This window comes from Ammodytes marinus (genome assembly GCF_949987685.1).
Source record: "Ammodytes marinus genome assembly, chromosome: 22".
NCBI classification, from domain to species: Eukaryota; Metazoa; Chordata; class Actinopteri; order Uranoscopiformes; family Ammodytidae; genus Ammodytes; species Ammodytes marinus.
Window position 1 is genome coordinate 17,132,548 of NC_137226.1, and position 16,028 is coordinate 17,148,575.

The window sequence follows — 16,028 nt, forward strand, 5'->3', positions numbered from 1 at the left end:
AATGGCATTATCAAGAGAACTGGACACCATGTTCCAAGATGGCGTCCTATTTAGTCTGTTGAACGTTGCCTTAATGCTGCTTATTGGAGTGTCTTCTTTCTGATTCGCTGTACAGATTTTTGAAAAAAAGAATTTACTGATATGGCTATGTGAGACTTTTGAAGTTTATCGCTCTTTTAAGAGCTGTTTCTAGCAGCAATTTTTCAGCATAAATAACAGACTTTTGCTTTTTCATTCATACATGTTATGGAAATTCACAATATTGGCTTACTTTATATGGCTAGTTCGAAATTCAACTAGCCTATGTAGGCCTAGCTAACATGGATAGCTTGACTTTTTTTGTCCTCTAAGGCAAAGGCTGGCCCTGTTGCTAACTCCGCTCCCAAGAACATGAAGCTATTGGACATGTATTTTATTTTGGCTACTTAGCTAGCGGCGGTGTCATACTTTATTTTACACAATATAAGCATATATATATATATATATATATATATATATATATATATAAATATATATATTAAAATTATCTTTGAAGTAGACATAGGATATACTTTTACTTTTATGTGAGTGTCTCAATATAAGTTTTTAACCAAATGCTGTCACAATATTAGCCGAGTCTCTCATTGACTAAGACATTTTCTTGATTTCCGTTAGCCCCGGTACCGTATAGCCTATCTAGTGCCACGCTAGCAGTTTTTCTCCAGTCTACCCAGTCTAAAAGATAAGGTGAAGGCCTCTGAGAATTGTTTGTTGAACTGAAACTTTCTAGGAGCTGCCTTGTGGGGACCCGTTGTCTCCCTGTGTGGGTGTCCTCGTCCAGAGCCCGCTGAGTCCGCTGGCTTTTCAACTGTATTTACTCTCTGCATGTGACCACAACATAACTCCCATACTGTGCACGACACCCTCATGTCTGAGAGCCAGGAGCCTAATAGCCCGCCACCGCACTTATTGTGCTGTGATGATGATGATGATGATGACTCTCTGTTTATGGGGCTTGTCTATAGTATCAGATGCCTTCGACAATCATGTGCACATATCAGAGTTACCATGACGACACAGTCCGGCCAAGAGCAACTGATCGTGTTTTTTTTTTTTTTTTTTTTTTCCGTTTTTGTCTTTCTCCTGGAATAAATCCTGAATGATCGTAATATGACTCTTTTTGTTTTCGTGTGCGTATTTCTGTGATTAGAAGACGAGCACAACTCGTTCTCACTAATAGGCCTACATTTCCTCTATGTCAACCTGTGTGTGTGTGTGTGCTTCTATTCAGTATAGAAATGTAAACTCCAGAATCCACACACGCTGGGTATAATGCAGACACCAGACACTCTTTACAACTGTGTGAGTGACATTTAGCCCTTATAGGCGCTGTAGGGCAGATGTTAAGCAGACAGAAGACAGATGTTGCAGACACATGAGGCACAGGTTGGCTTTACTAGCACATGTTGGGATACATTTAATGGGCTTAAAAAAAACATATTGTAGACACAGATGTTGTTCTGTATGTTGGGAGTCGGTACAGACTGTCCTTGGGGGTCTCCACTCCACGGTCCACGCTTAAATCACGGTGAAGCTCAAACTAAGGGGTTCAGTAGGAGTTCAGATAAAAAAATATATGTTCACGGCATTCAAGAAAAAAAACTAAAGAGAGCACTCAGCCAATTGTGCAATATCAGTGTTTTTCTCTGGGAGCGACTTCAACACTTCATTGAGCCTTCCCAGCTGCCCAGCACCAGTTTAAATAGGTATTGATAAGGTTCAGCTGATCTAAGCTAATTCGCTAATGACTCCTGGCTCTTTTATTCTAATAAATGACATTTGGGAATTCTTGGAGGCTGTACAATAAGCTGCTGCATTAAAACAAACTGCTGTGTTGTGTTATGTGTGAACCCAACTCTCCCTACATCCTGCCCTTGAATGCCTTTTCCAATCTTTTCTTTATGCTCTATCCAGATACAGTGGTGTGGGCAGGAGGTGTGAAGGGGGGGGGGGGGGCAACCACCCCTGCCCTTTTTTGTCCAGTGTATATCTGCTGCTGGTTACGATCACTACGGACAGCAATTATGTTTTGATTTCGTCTAGTAGCACCATTTGTTTTACACAGTTTATACTTACACGGTTATTGGTTCTAGCCCAGCAACTAAGAGTAGGTGCCACTCCAGGACACGTTTTCCTTCACTGTCAAAACACAAAGAACTGGCTTGCAATTAGGCACCGGCTCTGAACCAATGCCTTGTGGAAAAGGGGGTATACAAGGAGGTGCCCTTTTTTAAAGTATTTGCCCATGCCCCTAAGAAAGCCTATGCACGCCCCTGGCCCGAAAGGTGTTTGACTTGCTCGTTGCAGGTAATATTGCTCCTTTATTAGCAGAGCTTGGCCCGTGGAGTTTCCTGTTGTTAAACTCATCACACTCCCTCTTGCTTTCCCCTCCGTCTCGGTTGGAGATTTTCCTCCTGACGGTCTGTCTATATCGGTTTGTGTTATAGAGAGGAACACACACACGTGCGTAAACACATTGAATATGTTGGCTCAGTTGAAATGATTCATTCCCCCCTGACACACACACACACACACACACACACACTTACAAACCACTGAAATGAAAATTGTGAAATCAAAGTAGCCTATTTTATATCCCTTTGACACTCATGCCCAGTAAACACACACACACACACAAGACTGAAAAAGCATTTCTGTGCGAACTCAAAACTGCCTGATCATACACACACACACAGCTTTTTGACTTTGGCTGTGGAGCTGTAAGTGTGCTTGTGCTCGGGAGTCACTGATCTCTCTGCCTTTTAAACTGATTTCTCCTCATCTTTAATTCAGGACTTAATCCCCCCCACCCCCCCTCGCCCGTCTCCCATCCTTTCCACCAGCCTTTCTCTGACTGCAGGGCTTTGTCTCAGCAGGGAGTTGTTTTGTACCTTACCAAGCACCATAAATATATATATTTATATTGTATATATTCCATAAAACTAATTTTAGGTTGATCATCTGAAACACTGAGATAACGCACATTCTCAAAGGGGATGGCGGTGGGGATCACGGCATGCTGCTGGGTAATTGGAAGTGATCGCAAAGACGAACCCGTGTCATTTGGACGGACCGTTCTGACAGCAGTGGGGGGGGGGGGGGGGGGGACGACGACGTGCATGTTCCATTCCACTGTTCCACTCTGTGTGCTAGATAGGAAGCCACAACCAAACCAAACTACAAACTGTCGGAAAGCAGCGCAATTACACCAGCAGCAACAGCATTTTTTACTTTACCTTTTTATTTTGTGATTCAAGATTATGTTGCAAGATTATTTGCAACACCAGAACTGACAGTGGTTTGGGCCCACAACTGTCACCTGCTCAAAAGCGTGGTGCAGCATGGTGCCGCGTTAGCTAGCTGGTCTAAGCAGCCTGAGTGATGTGTGCACTGACATTTTTTTTAAAAACGTACTTTGTAAATATTACTGTGTGATGTCACAGTAAAAGACATCTGAGTAATATTTACAAAGTAAGTTTTTTTTTAACCCTATATTTCTCTTTCTGTGATCTCACGAGAAAGAGAAATATAGGGTTAAAAAAACACTCTTTCTGCCTTTTCTCAGGCTAGGATGAACCGATTTCAATTTTTTTCGCACATTTATACTACATAGGATCTCAGAATTCAATACAACTTCATATTCAAACCGGTGAAGTAGGCCTTTAATGTCATTCCATGATAATTAGCAGTGGAGCAACAACACAATTGATGTATTTCAAGCTGTTGTCATTTCAGTCAAAAGTTACAGAAGAAGTTGAAGAAGGTCTATTTTCTTAACTCCTAATGCCAGCCCTTATATGCTATATTCCTTCTTTGTCTTCCCCTTGGCTTGAATTGCTTGTCATACCATTCATTTTGCCTGCCTCATCATAGGCTACATGTATATTATCTTGTCAAGAGGCCGTTTAGAGCTGAGCACTGCCTAAGTGAACTCTTTAACCTTTTCATATGCATGCTAAGTTCCTTATCCTAACTGTTTTTGATTGAAATGATTTGAACATTAGAATACTGTAAACCAAGTTGAGATATAAATAAAGGGGGGGAAACAAAGTGTTCTTATCAAACCACACTAAAAGTCAATGGTATCCAAGTGAACAATCTTACAAAGACATAGGTCAAATTAAAGCTGCCATGTAAATAATTTAAAAAACAAAATACTTAGTGAGCAAAACCCTAGTCATCAAAGAAGAATCAGAAAAGTCAGAAAGTTGCTTTATTTACATAGAAATGATACACATAGAGGCTTTAATCTTTTGAATGATTGCATTATTTTATCAAGTGAATGTTTCACCATGGGGCACAAGATTCTGGGCACTTCAACCACATCTCCTCAAAATCTCAGTTCCTATTAGCATCGTATTCGCACGTTTTGCTGCTGCAGGGTTTGCAATGTTATAACATTTTTCCTTATAGCCTGTGTTACTTGCATGCTAATTTAGACAAGGAAGGAATATGACGCACCAGGCTAGTGTCTCACAAAATATCATTTTAACGGGGGAGAGGGGGGTGGGTTGTGTTCTTATTTAAGCACCTCAGTCACTATAGCTGCAGGCTGTAAATCAGTGGCTGCTTGATTCCTCGCCTTGACACCAGTGAGTGTTTAATTATGTTTTCTTGCTGCAAAGGGACTTCGACTCGGCATCTGAAGAACACATCTTTTGCTGTCCGTCCGTCCTGCCTCTCTTTCGTTGGTCCTGGTGAATGGTTTTTTCTTGCAATTGGCTGAGGTCTTGTGATGCGACGGCTGCTTGGGCCTCCCCTGGATTTCCAGACTGAATTAGGGGGAACATTTCAACGACGTCCTGCTGTTCAGAACATTGCTGCCCACACAAACACATTCCAGTCACTTGATGGACCAGACACACACACACACACACACACACACACACACACACACACACACACACACACACACACACGTCTTGCTCTCCCCAAATGCTACACATACACACACACACACACACATACAGTTTCTCCTCTGACCTTAACCTCTCTTTAACACTCTCTGTGCGACACTGTAGGGGATTAACAGAACCGCTGAGGGTGCGCGGGGCTATTTGTTTTTCTGTTCTCCAGTGACCTAGACTTTAAAAGTCTTCTTACAAGCATTGTCACGTTCACACTATGATGTTCAGCCAAATCGGATGTTATGTAAAGACAAACATTCATACAAAGAACGTCCACACACACAAATGAATAATAAATGAACCCTCTCCAACACTAAACACTAAAATGCCACTATACACAAGTCTTCCAATCACTTAAAGCTGCTTTTATCAATGTGTTTATATCAACAATGGGCCATTTTAGTATGTGTGTAATGTGATAGGGATCACTCGTAGGAAAGGACCCAGAAAATGATGACCCAACTGCAGTTCAACTCAGTTCTAGGGTATCTTTAGCGCCTTTCAGCTCTTTGTTTTGATTTTTAATGCAACTCTATAGCACCAAACGTCAACCAGCCCATGAACATCGTTAGCATTTAGCTACGCCCAGATATGGCTATCAGGTTTTAAGAAATAAGTCTCCAAATGAATGCTAATGTTGCTCGTCTGATATGCAACCGTTTGCTATGAAGTTTACCATATTAATGTAGAAGGTTGTTTTTATAGCTCGTTTCTACTGTCCCAAAGTGTCCGGATAATCTTTAAAATGCAGGATGAAGTATCACAAGCAGAAAATTGAAGTCTGCTTGGCAAAATGTTAAGACGGAGTATTCCAGTGATGTTGTATCCTTTAGACCAAGCCAGATGTTTAAATGGCAATGGCTAAAAGTGATGGCTAAAGCATCCAACAGAGGCTAAGGTATAGCCTGACTGTAAAACTTCCCATAATGCAATTCAGTTGCGTCTTCTGGTAGACCCTCCTACCACCTCACTTTACTTGGTAAACGCTGTTGTCTTTCAAACTTCATGTCACAAATGTGTTACTCTTTTATATTGGAAGATTTCTGTTCAAATAGTTCTAAACGCAAGCCAAGATGATAAACCCATTGACATCGCTAGGGTTGTTAAGAAGTCTTGACAAAGCTCCAGAGCCACACAATATATTATACTATGATATGTGAAATAGGTAGAGTGTCCCTTTAAACTACATTTCTCAATTCTCCAGCATAGACAGAACAAATGATTTTCTTTTGTCATTGAAAGGGCAGACAGTTGAACGGCAGACAGCATAACGCATGGCTTCCTCCTGCTGTTACTGTCACATCCTTTGTGATCGCCCGGCCTGAGAAAAGCACTGAGCTGCAAGGGGGATCCAGTTGTAAAAAGGCAGCAGAGCTAAATCACTGCTCCGCCTGCAAGAGCAATCATCCTCCATAAGATAAACCTCTGATCCTCTTTCAGGAAAACTGTTTTGCTTCTTTTGTCAGATGACCAGGAAGGTCCCTGAACACTTTCTGTCCTATAGCAATCTGAGATACAAGCCAGAACAATAGTATTATATTTACAACAACAAAAAAACGATGTAGATTATTCCTTTAAAAAGTGGGTTTACTTAATATATAGCCTATGACAGACAGTTGCTTTTTATTTAGTCTTTTACATAGAGGCCGCCCAGCAGTCTCTCACTCGCTCTACAGCCAGTTTTTCAGTCCAGGTGAGTGGCGGTTTCAGGGGTTAACGCTGCATTAGTTAAAGTTGCATTCTCTGTCGTGTGGTGGTGGTGCTGGCGTAGCGGCCGGGTGGCGGGTGTTCGTCCTGGGTGATGGCGTTGAGGTGATGGCCGGCCCTCCGCTCCGCAGCCTTCAGCCTCTCTCTCAGCTCCGCGGCCTCCTGCTCGGCCGTGCGCGCGGCCTTGCGTGCGTTCCTCAGGGAGCGCTTCACCTTGCGGACGCGCTCCTTCAGCTGCCGGTTCCTCCGCTCCGCCGCAGCCAAGCGCTCCTGCATCTTGCGGCCCCGCTCCTCCTCCTCGAACAGAGCCGCCTGCACCGAGGAGCACAGCAGCTGGGAGGGGAAAAGGAAACGTTAAGTTAGCAGGGAAGGTATACAGGAAGGGGTTGTTTTCTTAGCAGGCAAAACCAAAGGGTTGTATAGGCTAGCACCAGTTGCCGTCTCGTCAGCTGGTTTTGCTGCAGTGTGGGAGCACTGCTGTTGGGATATTCCCATGTGACAACGACCCATAACGTGAAAGAGAAAATGTAATACATTTAAGTAATGCTTTTACAGTCTACATTGAAGCCCTTTAATCCATCAGTAATTATTGACTCAATCGTTATGTAATAAAATGATTAGGAGAAAAAATATATAATAAGTGACCCAAAATATGATATGTTCTTCCATTATGGGCAGAAAGTCAATACGTTATGGGCTCAGCATATTGTTACATTTTCCACCAGTTATTGCTATTATTTGGGTTTTATTATTATTTTTTAAATTAGATTGTAGGTTGCTTTCACATTTGGGGATGTTGTAACATTTCGGGCTCTTACAAGTCACTCTGATAAAAAAAATGGAAAAATTTTTTTGTTCCTTTCATCTCCACAGTGCTGTTATTCCGTCCTTTGCTCGTGTGTTTCTTTCTCCTCTGCAAAGCCCAGGGCACTTGAACGGAGTGTGTACGGGGGAAATAAAGTGGAGGCCCTGACCCTCGTCATTTACATTTACCCACACAGGCATCACACACTTTGATGTTTCAGGGGCCCTTCATTTTTTCATCTCGCTGGTAGACCAGAGTTGACCTCAACCTGCAGGGTTAGCAGGGGGGTGAGTGCTCCACAGTCACGGTCACAGTGGGGGAATGTGTGTGTGTGTGTGTGTGTGTGTGTGTGTGTGTGTGTGTGTGTGCCACATGTCACACACAAACCTGGGAACATTTCTACACTCACACAATTGTCTCATTCAGCACAAAAGCAGACACTTTACATGGCTATCAGGTTGTTATCTCAGTTGAGGTTAATGCTAATTGTTACCTTTGCTAACAAACACAGTATAGTCCACAGCACCAGAGGCTGTGTTGATAGTGTATTTTATTTGACTGAGTGGACTGTATTTGAGTCAGTGTGTTAAAATGGCGGCAGTATTGATATAGATATCACTCTTGTGTTGTGTGCATGAAGAACAGAAGTAAAAACTGGATGTGTTTCGTTAGCGTAGCCTCAAGACAGGAAATGTGGGAGCAAATAGCTCGGCTTTTACCAACGTTTTGAAAAACATTATCACCTAGCAGCCCCTTTGAAGCAAGCTAATAAACCATATTGGTTGTCTAAATGTAGGCCTACACAAATTACAGTAATAAAATGACCAGTCATTTTTTTTTACTGGGGATGCTGCTTGGGGAATGCTGGAATTGAACCGGGGACATAGTAATTACATGGTAGCTTATGGGCCTTTAGACCAGGTCAAGGGGATGTGTCTAAACAAACGTCAAGCGCAGATAACATAACTGGTCTTTTTTTTTTTTTTTTCTTTTTTTCTAAAGTTTAAACTTCTCCTCGTGCTCATAGGAAGAAACTCAGTGGGACACACACACACACACACACACACGCACACACACCATAGATAGTATGGCGCACACACACATACACACACAGAAAAGTACACCACCTGTCAAAACATCCGGGTGTTACCTGCTGTGATGCATCATCTGTATAAACAGTAATTGGAGGACATGTGAAGATACACACACACACACACATGTACAAAATGTCCTCAAATTGAGGCGTACAAAAATTTTCGTGGAGTGATGGTGTCTCATATGTCCCAAACTGAATCAAATGTAAACCAGTTTCAAAACTGCTAATCTTTAACATATCTAAACTTGCATCTTTTGTACAAACTGAAGGTTGGAGATTTTACATGGTGTTACATACAAAAATGACATCCTGAATTCAACTTGTTAACACACTGAAAAAGAAAGAAAGTAAGTGGAGATTGTATGTATGATTGTCCAGCCCTGCCTACTGCTCAGACATTTGATTACTTTACAGCATGACTCCCCCACACTCATTAATAGTGTCTTTGGAGCTTTGCTATACTGATGCCAAAAAGACAATACAGAGTCTCTCCTCCTCCTGTGTGTGTGTGTGTGTGTGTGTGTGTGTGTGTGTGTGTGTGTGTGTGTGTGTGCACTCTCATGTGTGTGTGGAGAGACAATAAGACATAAATAGAGAGTAAGACATCAAGAAATACAAAGAACAAGCAGTCAGACAGACCAAGAAAGTGACGTGGGATTCACAAACACACACACACACACACACACACACACACACACACACACACATACACACACACACACACACACACAGCTTGCACTGTTTTCATACTGAGCCTTAACTGCCGTGTGAACAGTGAAACTGTGCTGTACTCCTTTTATCCCTCTAAACGTCCACATAAAATGTTAACGGGAGTCATTTACGACAGTTATACGACTGGCGTATTAACTCGCTGTGGCCGTAATGAAATGACTGGAGGGCATGTAAACAGTGAAATGTGCTGATTAGGAAGTATTCGGGGAATGTGTCTCTGTGGGCCATCAAGTGAAGGAGAGAGGACTTCAAAATAAAAGGATATCTATCAGAAATATAACTGTGTATTAAACTGATGATTCGTGGGGTTACAGCAGGGTTGGTGAAGGCTGCCCCTGAGTGCTGCTGATAAGAGGCTTTGACACGAGCTAATTGAGGGTTTTGGCAGAGGAGTGGAGGAAGTCTTTTGTCTCTTCTCCTGGATGGGCGTCTGGTTCCCACAAGGCTGAAGGCAGGAGAAGCTAACCACCTCCTGACTCCAAAATAAGGGATGTTTTATCTTTAACCTCCAGCTAAAGGATGAACCTATAGAAGCACTGATAGAGTGATGAAATGCAGACAAGACAAGACAGAGGAAAAAGAAAGAGAGTTTCCTTCCTCCTCTTACTCCTCCCAGAATTCCCGGAGCTTAACACCTGTTTAGTGCCTCTGTTGCCTGAAGGTTGTGACTCTACAAGCGAGTGCCCGTCCTTTAGATGATCAGTGTCTTTAACCCGCGGCCTCTCTGACCTCTGACCGTATAACTGGGACCCTGCAGGTTAAACCCAAAGAAAACAACCCCACAGCACCTTCCCCTGAGCTGCTCTGCTGTCCTGAAGACCACCAGGGAAAAAAAAATCCATTTAGGAAAGAATTAGCGAGTGTTTAGGTCAGTCAGATTCAGGAACCTAGAAACACTCCTGACTGTTTGATTCGGATTTCTATATATTTAGCCATATTCTGACACAAATGATACTTATAGGTATAGCTGTGAGTATTTTTCATTACTGTAAAGATGCTAATGGTGTGGCGCTACATTAAATCAGTTAATTTTTTTAATTTTTTCTGAAGCTTTTTCTCAAGTCTTTTGGCACAACTGTAAAGTCAAGACAACCCAACAAAGTCCAAGTCAAGGCTCAAGTCAATCCAGACAATCCAAGTCCAGGAGTGAATGAGGTCAGAAATGTTGAGAATAAAGACGAAATTTCATCTTAAAAAAAAATACCTAGAAAAGTCTTCAGTCATTTGAAACAAGGCTTATTTCTCAGACTTATGCGGACTACATGACATCATCCCTGCTATAGCCTTGTCCTGCAGACGTAGGGCGGCTGGTCAGTCGTGACACCTCATCTGGGAAGACATCTCTTTACTATCCACGACATGTTCCGTCACGTCTGTGACTTTGGCCAATAGGATCACAGGTTACAGCTGTGCCCACATGCTGTAAACACGGCGACGCAAAAGAGGAATGCCGCAGCCTTTCTTACCTTTCCTCAAAGGGCCCGGTCATTTGAAGTGACTATGTAATGAGTTACTGTAACCTCTTCAGCATCTTAACAGCTGCTCTCGTGTTCCTTCAAAAGATCTGTGTCATTCCATCTCTACCTACCGTGACCTCTGACCTCTAGACGGCTGGTGCTCTGTCTGCCTGAGGAGACAGACGGACGGACCTCCACCAACCAGTGATTGCTTTGATCATCGACTGGCCGGGAGGTGATTACGTGTAACCAATCTCTTGCAGGTGATCTAAGAAGGGTAGCCTATAATCAATACGAGTGTGTGGTGTGTGTGTGTGTGGGGGGGGGGGGGGCTCTGTGCTGGGCCAGAGGTTAGTTAATCTGTGTCTCTACTGATCCTCGCTACATTCCTGTCAGCAGACTCACAGCTCAACTACAATAAAACACAGATCATGCACTTTAGACAGACCAGGGACAAAATAAGCACCTTTCAGTTCTACTTTTGGGACCACAAGCTGGATTATGTTGAAACTTACAAATATTTGGGTTTTATGTTGGGTGATCATATGGATTTCCAGCATGGCACACAGGTACTGGCTGGTTCTGCGGGTAGGGCTCTTGGTGGAGTAATAGCTAAAACTAAACAGTTGGGAAATCTGGGATATGCTACCTACTCTAAATTGTTTCATACCTGTGTGTGTCCAGTCTTGGACTATATGGCGGGAATATGGGGTGCAAAAGTAAACGGGAAAGGAGAGACAGTGCAGAAAAGAGCGATACGATACTTTCTGGGAGTTCACAGGTTTGCCCCAGTCCTTGCAATAGCGGGAGACATGGGATGGGAGCCAAGTGAAGTAAGGTGGAAGGGTTGTATGTTGGCTCTATGGAACCGTTTAATAAAAATCCCAGAGAGGAGGGTTGCCAAGAAGGTTTTCCAATGGGACGTGACTGTGAAGGGTGCATGGGCAAGTGAGGTGCAGGAAATATTCACAGATATTGGAGCCACTCACCTTTTCCAAAGTGTAAATACAGTGAATATAGTGTCCGCTAAGGAAACTCTTTCCAATACGTATCAAGATAAATGGGCACAGGACATTTTATTTAAACCAAAATTGAGGACTTATGCTTTGATTAAGAACTATTACAGGAAGGAGAAATATGTGTGTGCTCCTTTATCCAAAAAGCAAAGATCACTGTGCGCCCAGCTACGCTCTGGAATCTTGCCCCTGCACCTGGAGACAGGACGTTACCGCGGGGTCCCAGAGGAGGAAAGACTCTGTGATTATTGTACCCTTGATGTGGAGAATGAGTTTCATTTTCTGTTTTATTGCCCTCTGTACCATGGGTTGCGTCAGAGATTGTTCGATCAGTGTGGTGATGTTGATTTCATGTGGATGAATGATGCAGACAGGCTGAAGTGGCTCTTTGACTTTAAGGTATTTGCCCTTGCTGGCTATCTGGAGAAGGCCTGGGCCAAGAGAACAAAACATACTTATCAATGAGATCCTTATGTTTGCTTTTATTTTATTTTGTTTGCGTCTGTTTCCTTGTTGTCCTACTGTGAAATGTGATCTCCATTTATTTACAGGAAGTGAATGTTATCATGTGAATTTGATACAGTTGTTGGTGTCTTATAATCCCGAAGGGGATGGGTCCTTGTTTGGACATGACACAAAAATAAAAATTCATTCATTCATTCATTCATTCATTCATTCATTCATTCATTCATTCATTCATTCACAGCTCAAGATCAGGTGTCCACTCGACACACGCACACATACACACACACACACACACACACACAAACACACACACACACGCACGCACACACACACACACACGCACACACACTCACTCACTCACTACAACAGCATATTCAGGTCCAACAAGTAGAGTTCTAGCAAAGCAGAAAACCCTAATCATACTTGTCAGTTCCCACCACCTTTATTTCCCCTGAACCCTGCTGTTCATCTGGTCTGTTAATCTGTTATCTCCATGGTAACAAGATGGTGTTAGCGTTCTCCAGAATGGCTCACTCCACCTTTAATGAGAGTGTACAAGGAGTTGGGAACCATTATTGTTTTTTAAGGAAGCAGGAGGCATTACTATGGCAACCAACCACCCAACCATGCTGTATGGGGGTCCTTCTTTGTTTAGTTAGAAAGGTTGAGCTCTGGGAGGTGACATTGTACTAGACATGAAAGGTCTGTGTGTGTGTGTGTGTGTGTGTGTGTGTGTGTGTGTGTGTGTGTGTGTGTGTGTGTGTGTGTGTGTGTGTTGTGTTCCTAACTATGTGATGCCCTACCCTGCTATCCTCCTGGGTGTCCCACTCGGGGCTGAAGGTGTGGAAGGGCTGGCTGCCTTGGGTGCAGTTGGAGAACTGGAAGAGGCTGGAGAAGGTGCGCCTGTTCTCTGACGTGTCGGGGAAGATGGCGTCCTGGAAGTTGACTCCGTGGGGAAGGATGTTGTAGTTCTCATCCATCCTACAGTGGAGGTAAAGCAGGGAACAGCTCAGACCATGGCAGGAGGAAGTATGGGCTTGTGGGCTACAGAAAGTAACTGTAGTTTTTGAATTTGCATCAACCAAGTCAAATTGTGCAGGTCTTCCCATTCCAGTCCCTCAACAGTTTCAGCCTTTAGATGTAGTGAATTAAAAGTGTCTCTTGATGGAAATGCAGCCTGTACTGGTATACCTCAATATTATATTTAAATATAGTAGTAGCCAATTTGCTCCAAAAAAGAAATAGACCTAAAGGACAGGCAGTTTGTCTGTCTCATACAAAGACAAAAAAAGTCAAAGGGTTATTATTGTTAGTTTAAACATGCTATTTTGCTAAGAACCTTCTATCTGGAAAACAGTTCTATATAGAGCAGTCTAAAAACAATAAAAAGTGTCTGGGCTGGCGGAAATGCAATTTGGAACAGTGGGCTATTTGGAGTTCAAATCTCTGTTTGGACTATTTGGATGCATGTGCCCAGGTCTTTACATCTCACCTGAGGAAAAAGAAGTAGGAGTAGTTCTCCATGACGGTGTGGGACTGGCAGGACAGGTAGCCCAGTCCGGTCAGGTTGAGCCTGGATCCGGTCGGCACCTCCAGCATGCTGCCCCAGGCCTGATCGCACAGCATCTCCACCTCCGCGGAGTACAACAGCCCTTCCTCCGCGCCCTCGTACCCGTAGCCGAAGCCGAAGGGCAGCGAGTTGTACAGGCTGCCCGCCCCGCCGCCCGGGGGCTCCCGGTGGATCGCCAGCACCCGAGCGTACACGATGATTTCCGCCAGCTCCGCCCGGCAGCCCTCGCTGAGTGGCCGCCACTCGGAGGGCAGCTGGCACCCGTGCGTAAAAGTGTCCAAATGCGCAAAGACGCCTAGCGCTGCGAGGAGGAGAGCCGTGGAATACATCCCGAGCAGGGTTACAAGCCTCTGGTAGTTTTTAAAACCCCGTGGTGAAAAATCCACTTGTGAAAGATCTGATTGACCTATTGATCAAACTTGATGGATTTAGGTGCATCGATTCATGTCTACAATTTGCTAAAAGTTTAAATTTGAGCAAAAAATAAAAAGTTTTGTCTTTAGAACTTAAAACTTGTGATTGTTACATGGACCCTCGGAGGATGCTCTACTCTACCAAAAATTCTAAAAACATGCCAAGTAACTTTTTCCTTTTACACAGAATTCGAGCACGTTGCTTTAGTCCATGTGCCAAACCTGCACATTGTCAGATCTTCTCCCCTCCAGAGAACTCAATAATCCAGTCAATTTGCAGAAACTTAAACTACTCCAACCTGTTGCTGAGTTCCCAGTGTGTCCATCTCATCTGTCTGCGGTGGCAGCGATGAGCTCCAGCAGAGCGCACTGGTGTTGCGTTCAGGGACTGGTGTGAAGCTCCGACATTTGACGTTCACTTGTCAACTGGTTGGTGCGGCGTGCGCTGAAGGCTGTATAAAACCGGTAGGAGCCTAGACTATGTAAGACAGAGTTTAAAAGTAAAACCATAAGTAATGCTTTTACTAACCGCAAACCATACATTTTATCTGTGTTTAGATGAGCTAAACTGAGAAGTCAAATTTGCATTTTTTGAGATAGCACATTTGAAAGCATCCAAGAGGATCAGAAATTGAAAAACCAATCAGTCCCATCAAAGCAGGAACGTGGTGCGTAATTTTGAAGGGCATGTCTATAAGAGGTGCTTGATGGGGTTCCTTTAATAGATTCCAATTCCAATTGAATGATCTGGATGAATTTCCATTTCTCCTCCTGACTGTTTAAAGTGGTCTAGTGGAGCACATCAGATAAATATAATGAGGTTCATATGCAGGTCTACAGGACGGCAAACCTGGTTGCTGCACCAACCACAGAACCACAGCAATCCTGAAGTGTCAGAATAGGTGATGTAAGGATTCTATGTGGAGTCTATTCTCTATTCTCCATTAGACATGCTGGCTTCAGGCCATGATACAGATATGCTATCATTGGGACATTATTCAGGATATTAGTGCTAACTGTTCGGTTTGGTTTAACCTCACCCAAACATTTCAGTGTTGATTTTTATTTACAGCTGATTTTTTATTCTTCAGACAACAGTGCCCTCTAGTGGACATTGACGTGAAGTGCATGTATAAGTCTATATTTCTTATTTTGTATACATAACATACTGGGTATATTATTGTTTGAATACTTTAAATAAATGCTTTAATATTCTATTGTATAGCCTATTTGTCTTACCAGGCCATTTTGTGAAAAGGTTAGGACCATGGAAAAAAGAAGAAGAAAAAAAAGCAGGCCCTTTGTGTTTTTTGTTTTGTGTATTTTTAAATCAGGATGAATTATAGGCCTATCTCAATTATAACTATTTATACCTGATAGTCCTATAATACGCAAGCTATATGAGCTGGTTAGGTAAGTACCACTCTTTCCTTTTCCATTCTCAATCTCAAAGTGCAAGGTGACTCCTGAAGGGAATTCCCGGTGACAGTGGATGTCCGGCCAGCCTGTCACTAACATGTAAAACATGCGGATGAACCTGTCCACACGGCGGCCCTGCTCATGCGCAGAGGATACTTGCACTCAGATCTGTGCGCTGCTCTGCGACGTCATTTCGAGGAAATAAAAACCTGCTTTAAATCCTCCCAAAACAGGTCTGCTTTTGCGACAAGCTGGCCAATGGGCACAGGAAGTAAGCGAAATGATCCTTCAAAACAAATGCCCATATTTGAAGATTTAAGATGACCTCAAAGTTCAAACTCTCAGCAATATGAAAGTAGTGGGATGAATAAACAAATGATGAAAATAATTGCTCATGGAATG

At 43.1% G+C, this 16,028-nt stretch overlaps 1 protein-coding gene across 1 annotated transcript; it reads right to left on the minus strand.

The window, feature by feature from the left end:
• Positions 1 to 4,286: 4,286 nt before the first annotated feature.
• On the minus strand, positions 4,287 to 14,526 carry ccdc3a (coiled-coil domain containing 3a). The gene is made up of 3 exons (XM_080051391.1): positions 13,717 to 14,526; positions 13,028 to 13,205; positions 4,287 to 6,986 (listed from the first exon to the last, which is right to left on the minus strand). Exons 1-3 carry the CDS (start codon positions 14,121 to 14,123, stop codon positions 6,675 to 6,677), a joined length of 897 nt encoding a protein of 298 aa, XP_079907517.1. The 5' UTR covers positions 14,124 to 14,526; the 3' UTR covers positions 4,287 to 6,674.
• Positions 14,527 to 16,028: the final 1,502 nt, after the last annotated feature.

What these genes read in the sequence shown, in the direction of transcription:
- ccdc3a (XM_080051391.1), bottom strand. Translation starts at nt 14,123, where the DNA reads ATGTATTCCACGGCTCTCCTCCTCGCAGCGCTAGGCGTCTTTGCGCAT. An exon ending in TCCTACTTCTTTTTCCTCAG is followed by an intron (nt 13,206 to 13,716) that starts GTGAGATGTAAA and finishes CCTCCACTGTAG; the next exon opens with GATGGATGAGAACTACAACA. An exon ending in ACACCCAGGAGGATAGCAGG is followed by an intron (nt 6,987 to 13,027) that starts GTAGGGCATCAC and finishes TTCCCCTCCCAG; the next exon opens with CTGCTGTGCTCCTCGGTGCA.